Source organism: Eretmochelys imbricata, chromosome 6 (assembly GCF_965152235.1).
Source record: "Eretmochelys imbricata isolate rEreImb1 chromosome 6, rEreImb1.hap1, whole genome shotgun sequence".
In the NCBI taxonomy this organism is placed as follows: Eukaryota; Metazoa; Chordata; order Testudines; family Cheloniidae; genus Eretmochelys; species Eretmochelys imbricata.
Genome location: NC_135577.1, coordinates 92690332 through 92713956, shown reverse-complemented (window position 1 = coordinate 92713956; position 23625 = coordinate 92690332). Strand labels below are relative to the sequence as shown.

At 44.8% G+C, this 23625-nt stretch overlaps 1 protein-coding gene across 1 annotated transcript in view; it reads left to right on the top strand.

Moving 5' to 3' along the window:
- Positions 1-905: 905 nt before the first annotated feature.
- The window catches only part of SPTLC2 (serine palmitoyltransferase long chain base subunit 2), a 109069-nt gene continuing 86349 nt past the window's right edge, over positions 906-23625 (top strand). The window contains exon 1 of the mRNA XM_077819201.1: positions 906-1058. Coding sequence (XP_077675327.1) covers positions 933-1058 — 126 coding nt within the window. The 5' untranslated portion in view covers positions 906-932. The remainder of the gene's footprint in view (positions 1059-23625) is intronic.

The following is a 23625-nucleotide window of genomic DNA, read 5'->3' as shown; positions in this document are numbered from 1 at the left end:
TCAAACACATCTACAGCCAGGTTTCAACAAGTTATCATTCATGCCTGATATGGGCACCAATTCAGCAAAGAATTTAAGCACATGCATTACTTTATGTACAATTTTAATTCCCACTGACTTAATTTCTGATGGGTTGCTACTTGCAGGGGTTCTCAAACACTGGGTCCTTCCTCCAGCTGGGTGGGGGCTGAGTTATACCTCCTGCAGAATAAGCCCCAGCCCCCGTAAAGAATTCAAAGCTTTTAAGGTCGGAAAGGACCATTAGGCTCATCTTACTCTGACCCCTGCACAACACAGGCCAGAGAATTTTACCCAGTAATTTCTCCATCAAGCTCACATAGGAGCCAGCGGTGGAGTCACACAGGGGCCGGCCACGAGGGGCCCCAGACAGGGACAGACCAGAGGTCCAGGCACAGCACTACACAGGGCTCTACGCGACTGTCCTTCATCGAACCCACCCATCCCGTCACTGGCTGGAGCCCACCCCCAGACCGGCTCTTCTATCCTGTCATTGGCCAGGGCCTACCTTTAGATCCCGCCCACCCCCGAGGCTCTGTCCTGCGATTGGATAGCTCATGCTCTTCCCTTCGCCCTCTGTGGTTCTATGCCGGGAAATTGGTCAGCTCGTCCCCTGGGCCTCGCCTGGCCTGGATTTTTTTGCCCTGTGATAGGATATGGCCTTTCGATGGCCCGTCCCTCTTCCCTGCTTCCCGCCCCCCCTTACTACACGGTCTTGTCCTTGGGCCGTGCTCCCTTTGGCCACGCCCCCTCTCCCTCGGCCCCTTGTCTCACGCAAGCGCAGATGTATTTGAGCGCTGGCCCCGCCCCCGGGTGACGCGAACACGTGTGATTGGCAGTGAGGTCGGGCTGGGCTTCCGCGGCCCGGGGGGGCGGTGGTGGGAGACCCCAAGCGGCCGGACGAAGGCGGCAGGATGGAGCGGCCGGAGCAGGGCCTTGGGGAACCGGACTCCCACTCCCGCGCCAACGGCTGCAGCCTGATGGGACATGGGGCGCTGCGGAACGGATACGTGCGGGGCCTGCTCGAGGCCGAGACCCAGGTGTGGGGCCGCGGAAGCCGGGCGTGGAGGGGCTGCCGGGCCGGGGCTCCACGGCGGGCGCGGGCGTCTTAGCTCGGCCGCCCGAGGGGAGGCGTGGAGCTGGGACCGGTCCCTGCCTGGGGTGGCCAGGGGCCAGCGTGCGGCGCGGAGCCTGGCCCGGCTTGGGGCTCCCTGCGCCGTAATCAGGCAAACGGGACGCGCCCCTCCCGGCTTGGCCGCCCGCGGGCTCCACAGCGAGCGCTGCCGCTCGGACCCGCCGGGCGGTGGCTGGCCGCCTGGCTCCGGGGGGACCCCGCGGGGCGGCAGGACAGCCCTGCTCCTTGGCCTGAGCGGGACTCGGGCTTGCGGAGATTCCGGGGCCAGGTGTGGAGGCGCAGATGGGACGTGGCCTGAGGCGCTGGGTGCCCCGCGGGCCCTGGTACGAGCGGAGGGGCTTCCAGCCTCCTAGGCTCCGGGGCGGGGAGGGCCGCACGGGTCCTCACTGCGGCTCCGGGGAACCACCTGGTTCTCCTGTCACGCTCACGTTGGCCATGTGCCTGAGGCTGCCCAGCCCTGACAGCGGGAGCTAGGTGAGCTGCAGGGTATCTGCTTTCCTAGGGCTGGCTGGGGAGGACCGAGCTGGCAGAGCCTCAGAACGACCCACCTGGTCAGACCAATGGTCCATCTAGCCCAGTGTCCTGACCTAACAGGGTGGCCAGTGGCAGGTGCTTCAAAGGGAATCAACAAAACAGGGCTATTACCAGGTGATCCATCCCCTGCCCTCCAGTCCCAGCTTCAGGCAGTCAGAGGTTTAAAGACAGCCAGAGTCCTTCATGGGGTTGTGTCCCTGACCATCTTGGCTAAAAGCCATCGTGGGGACTATTCTCTAGGAATTTACCTAATTCTTTTTTTGAACCCAGTTGTACTTTTGGCCTTCACACCATCCCCTGGCAATGAGTTATGGAAGTTGACTGTGCTTTGTGTGAAGAAGTACTTCCTTTTCTTTGTTTTAAAACTGCTGCTTATTAATTTAATTGGGTGGTCCCTAGCTTGTGTGTTACACTTCCTTACTCACTTTCTCCACACCATTCTTGATTTTATAGACCTCTGTCATACCCTCCCTTAGTTGTCTTTTCTAAGCTGAACAGTCCCTAATCACTTTTGTTTCCCTTCTCTGTACTTTTCCCAATTCAAATATATATTTCTTTAAGATGGTGGGACCAGAATTGCACTCAGTATTCAAAGTGTGGATGTACTATGGATTTATATAGTGGCATTATATTTTCTCTTGGTTTCTATCCCTTTCCTAATAATTCCTAACACTTTGTTAGCTTTTTTTGACCGCTGATGCACATTGAGCAGATGTTTTCACAGAACTATCCATGATGATTCCAAGATCTTTCTTGAGTGGTTACAGCTAATTTATACTGTACCACATAATTGTGTATGTATAGTTGGGATTATGCTTTTCAATAGACATTACTTTGCATTTATCAACACTGAATTTCATCTGCCATTTTCTTGCCCAATCACCCAGTTGTGAGATCCCTTTGAACTCTTCACAGTCTGCTTTGGAGTAATTTTGTATCATCTGCAAACTTTGCCATCTCACTTTTTACTCCTATTTCTTGCTCATTTATGAATCTGTTGAACGTCACCAGTCCCAGTACAAATCCTTGAGGGACCTTGCTGTCTACATCTCTCCAATGTGAAAACTGACCGTTTATTTCTGAGCTTTGTTTCCTATCTTTTAATTAGTTACCAATCCATAAGAGGGAAGATACTCTCATCCCATGACTGCCTGTTTTGCTTAGGAGTGTTTGGTGGGGGATCTTGTCAAAGGCTTTCTGAAAATCCAGATACACTGTATCCACTAGATCACCTGTGTCCAAGTTTGTTGACCCCCTCAAAGAATTGTGATGGATTGGTGCGGTCTGATTTCTCTTTTTTAAAAGCTCTGTTGACTCTTTCCCCAACATATCATGTTCATCTATGTGTCTGATAATTTTGTGCTTTACTCTAGTTTCAACCAACTTGCCTGGTACTGAAGTTAGGTTTACTGGCCTGCAGTTGCCAGGATTGCCTCTGGAGCCTTTTTAAAAATCAGCATTACATTATCTACTCTCCAGTCATCTGGTACTGAGGCTGATTTAGGTGACAGGTTACATACCAGTTAGTTGTTCTGTGTCATATTTGAGTTCCTTCAGGGCTCTTGGGTGAATGCCATCTGGTTCTGGTGACTTATTAATGTTAATTTATCAATCTTCCCCCAAACCTCCTCTATTTAGATCTCAGTGTGGGACAGTTCCTCAGATTTGTCATCTAAAAATAAAGGCTCACAAGTGGGAATCTTCCTCTGCAGTGAAGAGCGAAGCAAAGAATTCATTTAGCTTCTCCCCAATGGCCTTGTCTTCCTTGAGTGTGCCTTTAGCACTTTGATTGTCCAGTGACCCCACTGATTGTTTGGCATGCTTCCTGCTTTGGTGTACATAAAAAAATATATATATATTCTTTTGCGAGTTGATCTTCAAATTATTTTTTGGTCTGCCTAATTATACTTATACACTTGTCACAATTTATGTTCGTTTCTGTTTTCTTCAGTAGGATTTGACTTCCAGTTTTTAAAAGATATGTTTTTTGTCTCTAACAGTCTCTTCTACTCTGTTTAGCCATGGTGGCATTATTTTGGTCCTTGTGCTGGTTTTTTTAATTTGAAGTGTATGTATAGTTTGAGCCTCTATTATGGTGGTTTTTAAAAAGTTTCCGTTCAGCTTGCAAGCATTTCGCTCTTGTGACTGTTCCTTTTAATGTCTGTTTAATTAGCAGCCTCGTTTTTGTATAGTTCCCCTTTTTGAAGTTAAATGCTAGAGTGGTGGGTTTCTTTGGTATTTTTTCCCTACAAGGATGTAGTTAAATTTAGTTAAAAGAAAAGTACTTGTGGCACCTTAGAGACTAACAAATTTATTTGAGCATAAGCTTTTCGTGAGCTACAGCTCACTTCATCGGGTGCATGAGCTGTAGCTCACGAAAGCTTATGCTCAAATAAATTTGTTAGTCTCTAAGGTGCCACAAGTACTCCTTTTCTTTTTGCGGATACAGACTAACACGGCTGCTACTCTGAAATTTAGTTAAAAGAAGCTTAACTGGATGTGTCTAAGGTGATGGGGTGTGGGAAGATTTTTTTGGGGTGCACTGAGGATGATTTCTGTCCTTGTTACTGAAGAAGTCTGTCTACTTTGTGTCCTAGGGGTTTCTGTTTTAGGAGAACAGGTGCGTGGGGGTTTTTTTTGTTTGTTTTTTTTTAAATCCCCATTTGCTGCTGGCATCTTTGATGGCATTAGCATTTAAAAGTGTATCTTTCCATCTGTCTCTGGCTAGATGATTGTGGCTGTTTCTCTCAGGTCTTCTAGACCTTACTACTCTGCTTTTGTGACCTTCAGACTGGGTTAATGCAGTACACTTTGCAAGGAGCTACAGTTGAAAATCGCTCAAAATTTTCCAGTGGTGCAGCATACAGGCAGGTTGGCAAGCTGACAGCTGAAAGGAACATATTACACCATCTTTTTGGTCATCTGTACTTGCTTCAGGGGGCTATTCAAGCCACTGACTTTGATCTCTAAGGTCTGATGACTTGGGTCTCGGCTATTAGTGTGATGCTTCTATTGCTGTATGCTGCAGTGACAGTTGAGCTCTGGAGCAAAGTCTGCAGATCAAAGTGTTGGGTTTGGATGGATATTCTCAGTGAAGGGCCCTAGATTCTGGAATGTACTTCTGCATTGATCTGTCAGAGCTGGAATTTGTTGATCTTTCAGGTGTACAGTAAAACCAACCTGTTCTTCCTGTGTTTAGGTGGCTGGATGTGGAATTGGATGTATCTTATTAATTAAAACAGAAAAATCAGAACTAGTAAATATCACATGTAACTGTTCAGCTGTTGGGCCAACTCCTGCTCCTTATTTACTTAGTCTGGCTTTAGATCAGTGAGATGGAAAGGAAAAGCTGTGTATCCCTTAATATATTCCCTGTGCTGTCTGCTTGCTTAATTATATGGACCTAAAAGTGCTACATAGCTCGTACCACCCACTTAGCCTGGGTTATTCAGTAAAATCAGTGTTTCTGTGGGGTGCCCTCTATGCAGGGCCTTTTGGCAGTCTTAAAACAAACTACATACTCAGTATTTGACTGGAATGAAATTTTCAATTTTTGGGAACTTTAGTGAAAACTTCAAACTAGTATATAACTGTGCTTGGAGTTTTGATGCTTAATGTGACAGGATAAGTAGACAGAGAATTGGACTAATATATGATAAGAATAAAAGGAGAGCTGTTTTTTTTTTTTCCCTAGCCAGTTTGAGATTGCTGTTGTCTACGTTGAAGAAATGAGAGGATAGACCAGGGTGCTTTGTGTAACAGATCTGACACTTTTTGCCATCTGGTAATAGGGTTGCCAACTTTATACTCGCACAAAACTGAACACCTTTACCCCTCCCCTTCTCTGAGGCCCAGGCCCCGCCCCCGCTCACTCACTCATTTTCACCGGGCTGGCTCAGGGGGTTGGGGTGGGGCTGGGGATGAGGGGCTTGGGGTGGGACAGAGGGTTAATGTGTGTGGGGGGGGTGAGGGCTCTGGCTGGGGGTGCAGGCTCTGGGGTGTAGGAAGGTGCTCTGGGCTGGGGCAGTGGTTGGGGCATGGTGTGTGGGCTCTGGGGTAGGGCCAAGGATGAGGAGTTTGGCTCTGCGTGGCTCCTAGAAGCAACAGCATGTCCTCCCTCTGGCTCCTACGTGGAGGCACAGCCAGGCAGCTCTACATGCTGCCCCGTCTGCAGGCACCAATCTTGCAGCTTCCATTGGCCATGGTTCCCGGCCAATGGGAGCTGGCGCTTAAGGCGGGGGCAGCGCATGGAGCCCCCTTGCTGCCCCTACGCTTAGGCGCTGGACGGCGGACATGCTGCTTCTTCTGGGAGCCACGAAGAATCAAGGCAGGGAGCCTGCCTTAGTCCTGCTCTGCTGCCAGCTGGACTTTTAACGGCCTGAGCTGCTAGGGTCCCTTTTTCTTCCGGGCGTTCTAGAAGAAAATCAGACAGCTGGCAACCCTGTCTGGTAAGGAAGGAAGGTAATGTACTTCACAGTAATATATTTAGTGAAGGAAATTGGTGATGTTACATTGACAGGTAGCAACCAGGATGAGAACTTTGATTACTTTAGGATAGGAAAGTATTCAGCATCTTTTATCCTAAAACTCTTGTTCAGCTGTACACATGGCAACTACTTCATTGCCCAAAATACAGCTGTATCTGGGAAAGTGGGGAGGACGACACAGTAATTATTTAACAATGAACAATGTGCAACAATTTAAAGCAGAAAATAAAGAGTACCTTAGCTAACTGAAGTTGCTGATTTAAAGTGTATTATTGGTGGAATAGGCTTGGGATTATTGTGCCTTCTCTCGCTCAGAATAAAAAGTAGATGATAGGACAAACTAGATAAAATGGCTAAAAATAGTTCAGTTTCTCTTTGAGGTGTGCCAGCTGTAGAAACTGAAGCACGGTTTGTGTATAGAGGTTTCCCAGAGGATAAAATGTAACCAAAATTTTCAGTACTGGCTACAAATGTGTATGTTTGCGTGAATTAAAAGGAAAATGTAGTTAATGTGTGTGAGGGGAGGGAGGGAATGTGGAGGTAACATGACAATTCATCATGATGATGTCGGGCATTTTGCCTAAATGTAGCTTTCTTGTCCCATGCTTCCCTTACCTGTTTTTTTTGTCCTTTAGATTATAAATTGTGTTTTAGTAGCACCCCATCTCTGATGTCTTGTGGCCTGTAGATGGTACCTCAGTACAAATAGTAGATATCATGTGAAGTTAAAATGACTGACTACCAATGTTTATGATGCTTATTAATCCCATTCAGTCACTTCACTTTTTGACATTTTTTTCAAAGGCTTTTTGGTGATGGGACAGGTTATATTTTTGGCTAGTGCATTTGGAAGGGAATTCATGGCCTGAAGTTAGTGTGATTGGGCAGGGAGAGACATTTCACTTTTAGTTCAGTTAAATAAATTACAGCAGAAGCTGCTGGCCAAGGCATACCCGGAAATTGACTGTGCCGGAGGAAGTAAAAATTTCAGATTTTCATTTCCAAAATGTTTTAATCCGTAAAGAATCTCAATGCAATATCAGAATTGCATAGCTTTCGTTGTGTGAGGGTGACTCTATACATCTGTTAATAGCAAGACACAAAGAAGCACAGCAGCTGAACAATAAGGCCCTGTGATTCCTTTTGGTGTTTGCCGTCACTGGATACTATGTTGAGACAGGAAAAATGTTCAGTTACTTGGTATAATCAGTTTATGCACGATGACCACTGAAATTATTACAGGTTGGAATGAAATAATTAGGTGGCTGGGTAATTATAGTTGGAATACTTGACTTATTCAGTGGTGCTCTGTGTTTTTTTAAAAAAAATCAGTTTAGTGCTGCCTTGCAAAACTTGCCAACCTAAACACAAAATCTGCGTGCTTACTGTTTACCATGACTGGAAAAAGCTCCATAGATCTTAATCACCTTCCACCCCACCCCTCAAAAAAAAGCAAAACTTTCCTGCCCTGTGTGGTTGGCTGGGCTAGTAGTATTTTGCAAGGCTGTAAAATTTCTGAAACCACTGGGATTTAGCTGAATCTCAAACCATTACTTTTTTCCTAGGCTTTTAATTGAGTTGGTGATGAAGCTTGAAGTTTAAACCTCCTAGTATATAGTGCTTTTGCTACTAAAAAATCTTTAAAAAAGAGAAGTGAAGCAGCAGTGAATTTTATTTTTATTTTCAAGAAAAAGCTTTCGTTTTGTGGTAAGGAAATTGTAGCAATTTGTACAAATGATTCATCCTTTCATCCCCTTCTGGTTATCCTGTTGTAATTCACTATGACTGCAGATGGACACAACTCCTACTAAAAAGACTTAGGCTGATACAGCATTTGGCATCTTGCTTCATTAACAATTCACAATGCAAGTGTGTTATAGCTGTTCTTTGAGAACTCCATTTGCTTCAAAACAGAATTCAAAATCTTTGTCCTAAAATACAAGGCACTTAATGGACTGGGAACTAGCGAGGTCAGAGACCCCTTTACTTTCAATCCTTCAAAATGGCTATACTCCACAGGAAAGATGCAACTTGACAGGCCCAGGTTATGTCTATCAGAAACTTAAAATGGCGTTCTAGGCAGTAAAACTCCTTTCCATGAAGATCAGACTGAGACCAAGCATGATGGTCTGCCACTCTCTACAACTCCCTATTCAATAAAGCTTCCCTCAATGAGCGCATTATTGTTGTTAAGGAAAGGAAAGGTCCTACACAATCCCACTCCTATGCCTTGAAAGAACAGAAGAGGGAAGAACCTTTTTGCTCTGGGATTTTATGCTGTGTAACTCTGTGCAGTGTGCATAGCAAAATGAAAGGTGAAGCATGAAATTTAAGATAAATACTGCCCTTACATTGACCTTATTTAATAACTTATTGAATTTTCAAGACATTATCTTCCTGCAATCACATTGTGTGTTGTAAATCCTAGACTTGTTTTGTGAGTCCCCGGGCTGTTTGGCTGTGTTGGGCATGGCTACTTATAGACGGGAAAGGAGACTGATGTTGCAGGGCTTCTCTTCTTAGCATAAGCGCAACGTGCCTCAGGTGGCAGTGGCCAGGATTCATCACCGAATTTGATCCTCTGGTTTGGATCATTAGCGTCACTGGTGCATACTGACTGGGAGTGCAATGTGACAGGAATCAAAAGCCAAACATAGTAGTATTGGCAGAGAACGTTAAGGGGACATGGCAAAGTTTCTGGGCAGCTGTCGTAATACAGTGAGCCCCACGGGTTTTGGAATTGGGGAAACTTGCCTTCTGTTTCCATCTTCTCTCCTGATTTTGGGCAAGTAACTAACGTAAAACTTGAATGCTTGAAAGTTAGGTACAGAAACATCCCCATTTAGGCACCTCAATAAAGGGGCTGATTTTTCTGAGGTGCTGAGAACCTACAGCTTGCATTGACTTCAGTTGCAACTGTGGGTGCTCAGTAGCTCTGAAAATCAAGGAACTTTAAAGTGTCTGAATATGGATTAAGGTGTTTAGGTTTGGGCACTCATATTTGCAAGTGTTGGCCCTCACCTCTCTGAGCTTTGGATTCACTGTCTTTAAAGTGGGAGTGCTAATGTTTACTTATCCACGAATAGCACTTTGAAATCTACCGATGAAAAGCCTTGTGGGAGTTCTAAGCACAGTGGACCCCATTTATCTGATCTGATTAGGATTGGGGGATTATCAAAAAATTGGGTAGTTAGGAGAATGGGCGGGGCTTGAGCTGTCAGCCCCGGGGGCGGCACTTGGTTCAGTTAAGATGGATAATGGAGACTCAGAGAAACGGGGTTCTACTGTACTGATGATGCACTTCAGAAGGAAGTGAATTAAAAGTGTAATGGGCTACTTAACATGGAAAGAACAAAAAGCAGATGAAGGTCGAAAAATGTAAACTACCCTGCTTCCCTTTTGCAAGAGAGTAATCAATAGCACAATGACTAGAGAAATCAAGGAGTGCAGGAGTGGGACCTAGCTTACCTCAGCGTATTCACACTGGCAAAGCCCAGAGAAACCCCAGAGTGCTGAAGGGCAGGCAGAAGTTTTGTAATCACTGGCAACTTGATGAATGCTTGAAAAGCGGGCATGGTTCCGGTAGAATCTTGTGAAAGGGCTTGTCTCAAGCCTGTATGCTGTTGTAGACAGGGACTCCCTTCAGCACTCTTTCCAGCATCATTGAATAAAGATGCAGGTCCCCACTTGCAGGAGGTGGGGAGCCCAGGGAATTATATCTGTATGTGCGATTGGTTAATTTGTTAGGGTGAAGGTTTTCCTTAGGGTACAGAGAGGGGGGTGATCCTTGTGGCCAAACAGATGAGCTCAAATTATCCTCCCAATTTCCTTCCAAGTGGGAGGGAGTGACAGTTTAAAGAAATGCAGCATAGACTTTTTTTGGTGTTACTCCAGGGTGAGTTAAAGGTGGGAGGTGGAAGTGTTCATCTTAAAACCATCTTAAAACAAACTACTTAAAAATCACTTCCTCCCCTCAAGGACTGAACTCCCCATTTTCCTCTCGCAACAGTGGATTCCATCACTGCTCACAATGGATGGGCAGGGAGCCAACCTCATACCACCTTGGGCATTAATGAGGGCATAAGGAGTTGCTAGAGAAGTAACAATCTTAAATAGGGTCTTGGAAGGTAGAAAAGCCTTTTTAGTCACATCTAGCACTATGTGAATAACAGTTCCTCTCATCCTTCGCTTCCCTGCCAAGTTCTGTGTTCAGGTTTGTGTGTCCCTGTTAACAGTTAAATCTCCTCATAGATCCCTAGTTGTGTGTGTGTGTGTGTGTATATCTCAGGAGAGGCATGTTTCTGAAAATGAGTTGAAGGACCATATTGCAGTTAAGGAATTCTGATGGGTGGAAGAAGAATGAATGAATTAAAAAGGGGAATATTTCTTATTGTAATAGAGCTAAGGGAGTGTGTATGGAGGATCTGATCTCATTCATGCTTATTGTAGATTATTCTATTTAGTACCTGAGTATAGCATCATAGTGTTAGAGAAAATAAAGGCCGGCAGTTTTCAGAACTAAAGGAGTTTGTTCTGAAGTATGCATGTGGCACAACAGGTGGGCAGATGGTCACCACCAAGGGAAAGTGGAGGAGTGTCTGTGAGTTGTGCATCACACTGCTAACCCCCCCCCCTTTTTTTTTTTCCCAGATATCTGATGTGAGCATGGGTTGCTGTTGGAGGGATTGGTAAAAGTGGGTTTTGGAGGAAGTGTTAGGAGAGGGGGAGGGTGGTTTTGCATAGGGGATCAAGGTCTAGAGTTTGCATGGGAAATTGCCTTTCCAATGGCAAAATGGCCTAAACTGGAGCATATTTTGCCTTTGCAGTTTGTTCATTGTCGCTGTACTTTTCTCTAAATCAGGTCGGCAACCTTTCAGAAGTGGTGTGCCGAGTCTTCATTTATTCACTCTAATTTAAGGTTTCGCATATCAGTAATACATTTTAACGTTTTTAGAAGGTCTCTTTCTATAAATCTGTAATATATAACTAAACTATTGTTGTCTGTAAAGTAAATAAGGTTTTTAAAATGTTTAAGAAGCTTCATTTAAAATTAAATTAAAATGAGGAGCCCCGGGCAGCATGAGTGCCACTGAAAATCAGCTCGCGTGCCGCAGGTTGCCTGCCCCTCCTCTAAATGGTGTAAAAAAAAAAAAAAAGCTAGTGCTGCTCTGGGAACCTATTCACAGTCGCCCTACTGTTGCCCAAAATGTGAGAAGAATTGGATGGCAATGACAGGACATTTTAATAAGCCAAGATGCCTTTACTCAACCTTCCATGGTAATTTGTTGGAATTTGATAATAATCTCACTTCAATGAAGAAACTCTTGTGAACAAATATTTTCGGTAATGCTGCAACTCAGAGTGGGTGCGTACAGCCTTGCGCTTTAGACCTGCCCAGTTGCCATGTTTTTGATGATACATTAAGGAGTGATCTTAAAAGCTAATCAAAGCTGGGTCTGGTCAGAATATGGATTTGGGGCCTCTAAGGAAAGTGCAAGATTCTGCAAGAAGTGGTGTTACTAATTCATAGGGCATGCTCTTCCCTTTGAGTAGTACTAAGGAATAGTTATAGGAGAGGGTACAATATAAAAAAGGTTCAGATAACTTCAGGTCATTAAAGATACTATAGCATTTCTGTCAAGAGAGGGGTAGCACCCGCTTCTTCGCAGTCAGCAGTGACTCTCAGCCAACATTGTAAAGCAGAAGGGTTTATTAGTTGTCTGGAACACAGCATAGAACAGTTCATGTTAGCACAGGAAGTAGGAACATTCAGCAAAGTCCATCTTGGGAGGGGGAGAGCCTAGGGCTCTGGATTCCCCCTTCTCCCAAGTCCCAAACCAGGAGACTGACTAGCTTCCAGCGGCCCACCCTTTGTCACGCCCAGTTCCCCTGGTCTCTTTCCTGGGCAAACAGGTTACCTAGCCTACGCCTCCCTTTTCAACTCAGTTGTAGCCTGCTGGCTCTTGCAAAGGGCCCTAGTCATCAGTTGCCAGGATACAGAGTGTCTGGCTATTGCAGAAGCGGGAAAACTGTGGCCCGCGGGCCACGTCTGGCCCATGGGACCATCCTGGCCGGCCCCTGAGCTCCTGGCCCGTGAGGCTAGCCCCCGGCCCCTCTCCTGCTGTCCCCCCTCCCCGCAGCCACACAGTGCAGCATAACACTTTGGCGGCGGAGCTGCAGAGCCCGGCCTGACCCAGTGCTGTGTGGCTGCCAGCCAGTGGTGCTCCAGGCAGTACGGTAAGGGGGCAGGGAGCATGGGGCGGGGTTGGATAGAGGGCAGGGGAGTGCAGGGGGTGGTCAGGGGCATGGATGGGGTCGGGGAGGTCAGAGAGGTCAGAGGGTTGGGAACAGGGGTTGAATGGGGGTAGGGGTCCCAGGGTGGCAGGAAGGAGAGGTGAATAGGGCGGTGGGGGGCAGTTGGGGTGGGGAGTCTGGGGGCGGTCAGGGAGAAGAGGTGGTTGGATGGGGCAGGGGTCCCAGTGAGGGCAGTCAGGAAGGAGGGGGGTAGCTAGGGACAGGGGGTCCGGGGGTGGTCAGGGGACCAAGAGCAGGGCAGGGGGTGTGGATGGGGTAGGGGTCCCTGCGGGGCTGGCAGGGGGTGAGAAGCGGGGGGGTCAGATGGGGGCGGGGGCTGGATCATTCCTGGGTGTTTGGAGAGGCACAGCCTCCCCTAACTGGCCCTCCATACAATTTCAGAAACCCGATGCAGCCCTGAGGCCAAAAAGTTTGCCCGCCCTTGGGCTATTGTCTGGTCACAGGCAACCAGAGGCACTCCCACCTGCCTTCATGTAAAACATTAAGAAAATTCCCACTTCGTCACAGACTGTTCCACCACTAAGCATGTGTTTTGACACTGTTGTTGTATTCTCTTGTTTTTACTATGCTAAAAATAGTTGAATCAAGTGTTGCCAAAAGCTTTTTTAGCTTTAAAGGGTAATTAATCTTAATAGTACACACGGACCAAGATTTTTAGAGATGACTAATGATTTAGGTAACCAGCCTGAGCATGGACCATGGAGCTTGCTTTTGTCTCTAAGGAGTTTGACCTGTTAAGTCATATATATATGGGCTGTCGATTAATCGCAGTTAACTCGTGCGATTAACTAAAAAAAATTAATCATGATTAAACAATAGAACACCAATTGAAATATTTTGGATTTTTTTCTATATTTTCACCTATGTTGTAATTAAAATCAAAGTATATTATTTTTGATTATTGTAAACAAAAGAAATGGTATTTTTCAATTCACCTCGTAGTGCAGTCTTTGTTGTGAATGTGCAACTTACAAATGTAGATTTTTTTTGTTACATAACTGCACTCCCCAAACAAAACAATGTAAAACTTCAGAACCTAGAAGTCCACTCAGTCCTACTTCTTGTTCAGCCAATCGCTAAGACAGAGAAGTTTGTTTACATTTATGAGAGATAATACTACTCTCTTCTTCTTTACAATGTCACCAGAAAGTGAGAACAGGCATTTGCATGGAACTTTTGTAGCCGGCATTGCAAGGTATTTATGTGCCAGATACAGTAAACGTTCATATTCCCCTTCCTGTTTCAGCCACCATTCCAGAGGACATGTTTCCATGCTGATGATACTTGTTTAAAAAAAAAAAATGCGTTAATTAAATTTGTGACTGAACTCCTTGGGGAAGAATTGTATGTCGCCAGCTCTGTTTTACCTGCATTCTGCCATATATTTCATGTTATAGCAGTCTCGGGTGATGACCCAGCACATGTTTTTCATTTTAAGAACGCTTTCACTGCAGATTTGACAAAACACAAAGAAGGTACGAATATGAGATTGCTAAAGATAGCTACAGCGCTCGACCTAAGGTTTAAGAACCTGAAGTGCCTTCCAAAAACTGAGAGAGACGAGGTGTGGCACATGCTTTCAGAAGTCTTAAAAGAGCAAAACACTGATGCGGAAACTACTGAACCCAAACCACCAAAAGAGAAAATCAACCTTCTGGTGGTGGCATCGGATTCTGATAAAGAAAATGAGCATGTGTCAGTCTGCACTGCTTTGGATTGTTATCGAGCAGAATCAATCATCAGCATGGATGTATGTCCCCTGGAATGGTGATTGAAGCATGAAGGGACATATAAATCTTTAGCACATCTGGCACATAAATACCTTGCAACGCTGGCTACATTAGTGCCATGAGAATGCCTTTTCTCATTTTCAGGTGACTAAACAAGAAGCAGGCAGCATTATCTTCTACAAATGTAAACAAACTTGTTTGTCTGAGCGATTGGCTGAACAAGAAGTAGGAATGAGTGGGCTTGTAGGCTCTAAAATTTTACTTTTAATTTTTGAATGCAGTTATTTAATACATAATTCTACATTTGTAAGTTCAACATTCATGATAAAGAGATTGCATTACGGTACTTGTTTGAGGTGAATTGAAAAATACTGTTTTGTTTTTTACAGTGCAAATACTTGTAATCAAAAATATTAGGTGAGCACTGTACAGTTTGTATTCTGTGTTGTAATTGAAATCAATATATTTGAAAATGTAGAAAACATCCAAAATATTTAAATAAATGGTATTTTATTATTGTTTAACAGCGTGATAAATGGTGATTTTTTTAATCGCTCAATTAATCACTTTTAATTTTTTTAATCACTTGACGGCCCTAATATATACAGCTGTTGAAATGTGGCAGAGCAGTATTTCTGAATGTTGGTGTCAGCATTTTAAAAATTTGCCTGCAAGTCTTGCTGCTGTGTGGTGTGTTCTGTGGGGCGGGTGTTTGTTCAGGAAAGCTTTCACTTAGTTGCTGTTTCAGACATGAATATGCTGATTTTGTTTCTGCAGAGACATCTCCTAAGAGGAGTTTGCTGAGAAATGCTTCTTTGGGAGCCACATCTTCATGAAAATTGAACAGTAAAGCTGGCAGTGGAAATCTTTTTCAGTGTACCAAGTTAACCACAGCAGCTGTGTAAAGCAGACTTATTTGGGATAAAAACCTAAGACTAAGATGTAGTAATTAAAAACAAATTGATTATAAAAACAGCCTTTCCACAACCCAGTGATCTGTAAAGAAGGCATTGAAGACACAATCACACTTTTTCAAATTTGTGTAGAGGTGCAAAATGCAAATACAGCTGGAAAATTAAAAAAAAGATCATGTTGCGTAAAGAGGGCATTGGGATTAGCTCATTCCTTACATAGCTAGAAATCCCATTGACTTCAGTGGACTTTTGCCCAGATAAGGACTTTAGGGTCTGGCCCTTACAGAGTATCTTTGGCAGGGTGTCAGAAGTTCATAGCACGTGCATTATAGTCTGATGTGTACATGGCACATGGATTATTAGAACAATTCCTTTCTAGCTCTTGTCAGATTGTGACATTTTGATACTGAATCAAAAAACATATGCAAACTAAGACAAGTTGGAGAAAGTTGGTTTGACATATTGCAGGCTACAGTGTCCTTTGAACGTGCTATTTTAATTGACAAGCTATCTTTCAAGAAGTTTCATTGAGATCGTTATTGCTTAGTGTGTGGGCACTCCTCACAAAGCATGACTTCCTTGCAAAAAAGACCCGCTCTCTTGCAGGGGGGAATTGCTTATTTGAAGACAAGTGTCTTGACAAAGTTTGTGCCAATTTAATTTAAAAAAAAATTTTGTTTTTAAAAAAACATAATTAAATTGGTAAGCGTAGAGTACAGTTTTATTGCTGAAAAAGTGTTTTTAGCTGGTTTCTGTCAACTTAAGTGTGTAGACTGACAAGTTTTATACAGATGTGAGTGTCCACACAATGGTACAGACATCACTGAATTGATATAAAAATAACACCTTCAGTTATATCAGTACAACTCTGTGCAGGCAGGCTTGGACATGGTTCAGTTTGGGTTTGTGCAAATGGGGGGGAAAACATTTTGGTGGCAAATATAGTGGGGTTTTTGTTTTTTTGTGGGGTGGTTTTTTTTTTTATTAAATGCTTTTCATATTTGAAGTCTCACTGACTAGATAGCTGCAGGAGTTAGGGATGGAGTTGACTGATGAAGTAAACACAAAATATTGCAGGAGGTATTGGCTTTGGGGTGCTGCTCAGTGAGAATTGCCATTTAATATTGCAATCCCTCTTGGAGCTGGCTCACTTGGCTGGCTTTTTAGCAAGTGATTGCCTTATAGACCTGGAGTGCCCCCTCCCCAATGCACTCCTCTGAGTTCTGCATGCCAGGAACTCTTCTGTCTATAAAAAAAAATATTTTGAATGCCGAAATCCTTCATATCATGCAGCTAAAAAGAAAATTGCCAGGCTCTTAGCGAAATCTCTGCAGTATGTGTGGTAGTAAGAAGCTAATACATTTTAATAAGATTCCAGGAAAGAGACTGTTCTAGCAGAAATGATCCTGTGGATGGGGGCATTTAAATAGAATCTGCCATTTTCAGCCTGTTCCTATTCCTGCCGGCAGAAAGGAGTGAAACCATCTCTTTAATGCAAAAAGTGATTGCATGGTATGTCTTGGGCAGCAGTAGTTAGTATAACTGCAGCCCTTTATTGTGCATTGCTTTCAGAGCAGCGGAAGGGAAAGCCCAGCCCTGCAACAAGATTAGGTTCAATGCTGAATTGTTCTACATCTTTTGTGTCCTCAAAAACCTTTATATAAATCTCTGATAAACTCCTCTTCCAACCCCTCTGTGTGACATCTTGGCTCCAAATACTCCTGGCTACTGACCTCCATTGCCTTCTTGTCATTTGGCCTCTTCCCCTCCAAATACTAACATGCAGTAGTTTTCTGCACACCATTTAAACCTTTCCAAAAACTTGCTGCTTGTGTCACCAGCCACCATCTGTTCCCCTCTTCTTCCACACCTCTTGCTCAAAGAGCTTAAACTGGTGCTTCGGGTGGTTCTCCTCAATTCCATCCTGGATCCAGTCCAGTCTGCCTTCTAGGTTCTCTATTCCACTGAATCTGCTGTTGCTAAGGTCCTGAAAGTCCCCCTTGGCGAGTCTGTATTCCACTCTCATGATCTACAATCTCTCTGAGGCTTCTGATACTGTGGACCACTCTCTCCTCAACATCCTGTCCAACCTCCTTGCTTTTAGTGGCATTGTCACCTACTTCAAACTGCTTCTTCAGCACCTCTTGCTTTCTTTGGTGGTCCCACATGATTCAGTTCTTGGTTCCTTCCTCTTCTCCTTCTATACTTCATACTTGGCAAGGCTTATCCTCGTACAGATCCAACAGTAATTTCTCTGCTGATGCCTCTCAAATGTTCTTCTCTATTTCTGTCCTGTTCCCTTTGGTCCAGTTTCAGCCTGTTTCTGATGCTTCCTCCTTTATGTCTCACTGACGTCTCCAGTTTTACCTGGTTCAATCACAGCTTGTTGCCTCCTAAACTAAAGCCTCTTCTCTTCACTTCTCCATGGCCGTTGACACTAATGTCATCCCAGTCAGTCTGGGATTGTTTGACTTCTCCCTGCCCTTCCTTTGCATATCAGCTGTACCCAAATCCTGCCATTTCTTTCTCAGATTAAGCTCTTGCCCATCTTCCATGCTGCCCTGTTCAAGGAAAGACCTTCCTATCCAAGATGAGTATTAGCATCTCATTCAAATCCTTATATATTCCATTTCTTTCACAATGCCCTCAAGAAGTGATCTTATAATTAAGAAAACCAGCTAAGTCAGTAGTTCACAAACATTTGTACTGGTGACCCCTTTCACATAGCAAGTCTCTGAGCGCGACCCCCTCCTAATAAATTAAAACCAATTTTTAATATATTTAACACCATTATAAATGCTGGAGGCAAAGTGGGGTTTGAGGTGGAGGCTGACAGCTTGTGACCCCCTATGGGGTCCCAACCCCCAGTTTCAGAACCCCTGCTCTAAATTATCCCAACTTCTAGATTTTCCTGTGCAGCCCCTCTTCTGTGTCTCTTCTAGGCTGAAAGCTCTTCCGGGCAAGGGCAGCCTTTGTTTGTTACTGTACAGTATTGAGCACATTGTCGTTAAACAAATGCGTCTGGAAGAATGTGTTTATTTTAACTACATGTGGTAATTTAGTGTCAAAATATGGTCCTGTAAAGACAGGGAACCTTCCCAGAGACTGAGGACAAACTCAGAGGGAGGAAAGTTGGGAGGAATGTAACAAACCAGTGAAGTTATTGTTAATGTTGGTTTCATGGATTGCATTTTTGTTAACTTAATGAACGCTGCAGTGAAGGGGAGTTTTCCAGGAAGTCACTAAATACCAAGAATTGCAAGGAGCTGCATTGAAGACCAGGAGATTAGCTGGAGGCTGCTAAGGGGCCTCTTAGGTTGGTGTCTTGAATGAATGGGGGCTGGAGTGGAGTTGTTAAGAACAGAGACCATTTGTTTTTGGTTAAGAATCTCTCATACAAACCATACAAGATCCCTACAGTCTTAGGGAGTAATTGAAAATAATTGCAGATGGGGCAGGGTCTGGGGCATAAGAAAGGGCAGGAAGGATTTGAGCATCTCAAGTTAGGAGGAATTAACTTTCTGCCTATGTAGATCTCTGAGGTCTTAGTCCTGCTAGCAGCTGACTGTGTTTTTTTTAAAGCATTATAAATTCACAAGTAAAACCTGACATTATTTGAAAGAGAAACTGTTCTTTAAAACACTAAGATTGTGTTCAGCAATATTGTGAGAACCTCAGGCTACATGTATGCAACCTACACTACAAATGCAACCACGTCAGGGAGTCTGGTGACCTTGTGGTATGGACTAGGACTTTAACCATGTTTTGTAAAGGTCCAGACTGCTCCCAACTGTCCTGCAAACTGGAGTTGTGTTTGGAACCAGGTTAGGGGACAACAAAGTTGTAACTAGGCTCCCTGTATTTGTGGTGTAAGCAGGACCTAACTTCTAGTTGTTTGTAACTAGCTAGTGAAATTATTGGCTCTACATGTGGCTTGTCTGTACACCATGAGGTGGTTATTGTAGTTTCTAATGTTCCACACTTGCTCGCAGTGTAGGCCAGCAAGTAATTGCCTTCCTGTAAACAGCTTGTAATGCTTTTATTTTTGCAGAGTTGATGGGACCCCAACTGTGGTTTTGTAATCAAGTTGGCTGGTCATCTCTCCTCCCAGCTCTCTGTGCAGTAGGACTTCCCAGAGTAGTGGTGCTCCTCTGGGCAACGTTAGTAGGTCACGCTTTCCCCTGAATGCACTGACACAGACATGACTAGGTGAAGTGAAGGAAGTAGACACAAACTGGAGTGGCACACAGTTTTCCTGAATGGACACCACACAGCTGTGTATAATGGGACCAGATGAGTATATCCTGATTGCAAAACCGTGATTTTTCCTTGCATTGTGTATAGGACCTATGGTTTCAACATATCAGGTCCCAGTCCTACTCACTCTAAAGTCAGTAGAAACACTCATTGATTTCCGTATGGCAAATTAGGCCTCTCGACCACACGCCAGCTTTTCTCTCTTGGGTTCTCAAAAGGAATTTGCTGCTCATGCGCAGTTGGCTTAGAGCTGAAGACACACACATTTTTATTTGGAGGTTGGCTGTGCAGATGCAGAGACCCCTTTTTTCCCCATGAATGCTTTGTATCTAAACTTAGACCACAAACTTCCTTTCTAAGGGCAATTTTAAATTGTATTTATTTACATGCATTCATCATATGCTTGTTGAAATGTCTAAGGAATGTTTTTAATCAGTCTCTTTCTAGTCTTACAACGTTCAAACGTGCTAATGTTGAGGGGGGAAAATTTTTTCCCCCTAAACTGACATATAAGCACAGTACTGTATAGACTTCCAAGCTGTGCTCTTGGCTTGGGTGGGTCTCCAAGTGATGCAAATATCCCCAAAGATGATCCACCCACTGCATTCCTAAATGAAACTTCTGTGTTCTGGAAGTACAGACAATGGTACTGTGATTTCTCTGGTTCTTGTTCCAATATGGCAGTTGTCAGAAAGAACAGGCCTCTTTAAAGTTTTACAGATTGTGATTATTGCAGCCTTGTTGATGTGATACTTTTATTTAAAATTTGATGTCGAGATTTTTTTTCCCCAAACAGATAAAACCTTTGCCACTGGCCAGAATTTTGTTCTCATACTTGTTGGGTCTAGCCTTTCATTTCTTTCCCAAGTTACTGCTGCCTCAACTGGCAAAGACTGAGATTAAAGGCTCGTTTGTGATAGACTAACTCTTGGGACTTCAGTATGAAGTTGTTACTTTGATCCTTCTGCGGCTGTGGCTGACAGAGGCATCAGCCATTAAATAGTTAAGTATGTACATTATAGGCATGCATATATATTTCCTATCCTGTCTTACTGAACGTTGGACAACGGTACGTTTCAGATTTCCTGACCTACGTGTTTGTCTTTAGACAAGTGCGGACATGTCAGTAGAAGTCTGCCTATTGTGCTTTTTTCCCCAATGGGTCATACTCACCGCAACCCTTTCTTGATGGGTGGGTGTGCCTGCCATTCACTTCTTGTCTGAGGGTTGTAGCTGTATTTCCGCTATTGGCAACTATCAAATATCTGTCCAAAAATACATGCCTCATACTTGGCTGGAGGCTCCAGAGAGATTTCGGCCACTTTCTCCACTCCTTCAGTGTCCTTGTATTGTCCATATTGTCAAGGTGGTGTTACTGTGAATACAGGCACTTACTGGTAGCAAATGTCTCTTCTGTATCCCACCTTCTTGCTAGTCTCCCAGCTACTCCCACATATACCCAGAGACATCTGTCGTATCACACTAGGATCTAAGCACTTTTTCAGAATTTATATTCCAATATGTAGCCTAAACCTGGATGTTCCTGCTAGTCCTGTCTCTTTCCCAATGCAGAGAAGGAGGTGGTGGTGTGGAAGCTATGGCAAAGAGATGGATCTTAGTTTGTCTGAAAGCAATAAGGTTTGTGGTCCTTTTTATCCCATGCCATGATTCTGGGCCCAGCCCCTTGAGAAGGCTCTATCTTCCACACTCACAAGTATCTTTCCTTGACTCTTTGGAGTACTGATGTCAAGTTAGGTGTGGTGGCCCAGGCTTTCTACTTTCTGACTGGTCTATTGGCTTTGAAGATCAAGACCTGGATGTTAGACTTAGTCCAAAATTCTTTCCGGGATCAGTGTAGTAGTTAAAATTCAGTACTGTGCTCACAACATCCCATGTTGCTGAGCAGGTTTCCTGCTCTGATTTGTACCAGCTGAAGCTTGTTTGTTCAGTCCAGTCTTATTTGCAGGCATTGTGCATTGCAGTAATCAGCCCTGGAGAGCATGAATCAGTGGATCACTATAGCTAAGTTTTAGTTTTTCATGACTAGATGGAGTCTCTTGGACAGCCTTTGTCAAACATTTTGGTGCTAGGGGGATACGTACTTGTGGAGAAGCATAATATTTATGATCCAGTTAGAGCAGAGGTGGGCAAACTATGGCCCACGGGTCATATCTGGTCCGCGGGACCGTCCTGCCTGGCCTGAGCTCCTGGCCAGGGAGGCTAGCCCCCGGCTCCTCCCCCGCTGTCCCCCCTCCCCTGCAGCCTCAGCGCGGTGCAATACCAGTGCTCTGGCCCACTGCTCCTACCGGGCCAGGCTAGGCAGCAGCATGGCTGCAAGCTGCCGCTCTGAGCGGCGTGGTAATGGGGTGGGGGGTGCCAGGGGCAGTCAGGGGACAGGGAGCAGGGGATGGTTGGATGGGGCAGAGGTTCGGGGGGGGTGGTGGTCAGGGGATGGGAAGCAGGGGGGTTGGATAGGAGGTGGGGTCCCGGGGGGCAGTTAGGGGCAGGGATGTGGATAGGGGTCAGGGCAGTCAAGGGGCTGGGGGGAGGGAGGGGTTGGATAGGGGGTGAGGTCCTGGGGGCAGTAAGGGGACAAGGAGCAGGGGAGGTTGGATGGGTCAGTGGTTCTGAGGGGGGCAGTCAGGGGGCGGGAAGTGGGAGGGGGCGGATAGGGGGCAGGGTCCAGGCTGTTTGGGGAGGCACAACCTTCCCTACCCAGCCCTCCATAAAGTTTCACAACCTGGATGTGGCCCTCGGGCCAAAAAGTTTGCCCACCCCTGAGTTAGAGGTTTCCAAGACAGGGAATCAATAGTTCTGTGTGTTACAAAATTCATCTTTCAGCATTTATGCTGTTGATGCATTGCAGGTCACATAGTATGAGGACAGTGAAACTAGAGTTCAGTTTCGTTTCTTGCATTTCCTGACCTAGACCGGGAAGGCTTGTATCAAACTGGGTTTGCTGAGCTCTTTGGTCAAGTGGGTCTTTAAAAGTGGCTGGAAGGAGAATGGGGTCTGGAGTGGGTGAAAAAACGAAGTAGAAATTGAAAATTTAGGGTACAGTACAGGGATACATGGCTGGGGTGTTGTAAAAAGAGCTCAGATGTGGGTGCTTTTAAAGTGAAGATAAGAAGCCCTCACTTCTTGAAGTGGATGTGACATGGTCCTTTACCCTTTTTATACCATCCTCATCCAAGAATCTTAAAGTGCTTTACAGAATTAAATCTCAAAGCTGTTCTCGGGGGGGTAGCTCTGTGTTATCCCCACTGTGCAGATTGGGAAACAGACACAGAGGAAGTGTCTTGCTAGGGAAACACAGCAAATCAATGGCAGAGCTGAGAATAGAACCATGGTGTCCTGACTCCCATTCCTATGCTCTAGCCAAAAGGCCCTTACTTCCATGGTATAGGATGGGAAGCCAGATGTGGTCTTGGAGAAAGAGGAAGATCTGTACTGGCACCAGAGTTTTGCAGTTCTGCTAAGTGTCCTGCATCTTTCTGCAAATAGATCGGGTGAAAATCTTGTGCCAAAAGAGTATTGCATTCCAAATACTCTTTCTCCTAGAAGGCGGAGCACTGGCTGGGGACACAGGAAATTATGGGTTCTGGTTTTGTCTCTTCTACTGACTGGTGGAGTTTCTGTGCCGTTCACAACCATACTGCTGGCCAGGGCCTCGTATCCCTAACCTGGGGGCCAGTTTTGTTTGCCCATTTTAAAATGGGTAACATTGCACAAGGTCATTTTGGCAGATCTGGGAATAGAATCTTGGTCTCTAGTATGGCAGACCCAAGTCTCACCCACCTCCTCACAATGGCTTTCTGAACAAATATGCCAAATGTTTATGCTTGACTAGGTCCGTAACCACTGCTCTAACCACTAGACAGCTTTGCTCCCAGAGCCTGGAGTAAAACCTAGGAATCCTGATACCTGACATCCCCATCTTGTCTCATAAGTAGTTGTACAACATATTGGTAAAAGTGTCTCTGGCCTCCCTCGAGGGGCTGGCTCATGTAGAGGGTAATAGCCTATTCCTTCAATTGGTTACTATTCCAGTTCAAGCGGAAGAAGTCTGTGCTGTATATCTAAAGGCCCAGAGTTTAAACTCTGCTCGTGGTCATGTGGGGAGAAATAGTTTGTAATTAAAGACCGTATACCCAAAAATGGGCCGAATTAAGATTGCATGGGTAACATCAGTGCTGGCATTTCAGTGTGTGTGTGTGTTTGTTTTTTTTATATGC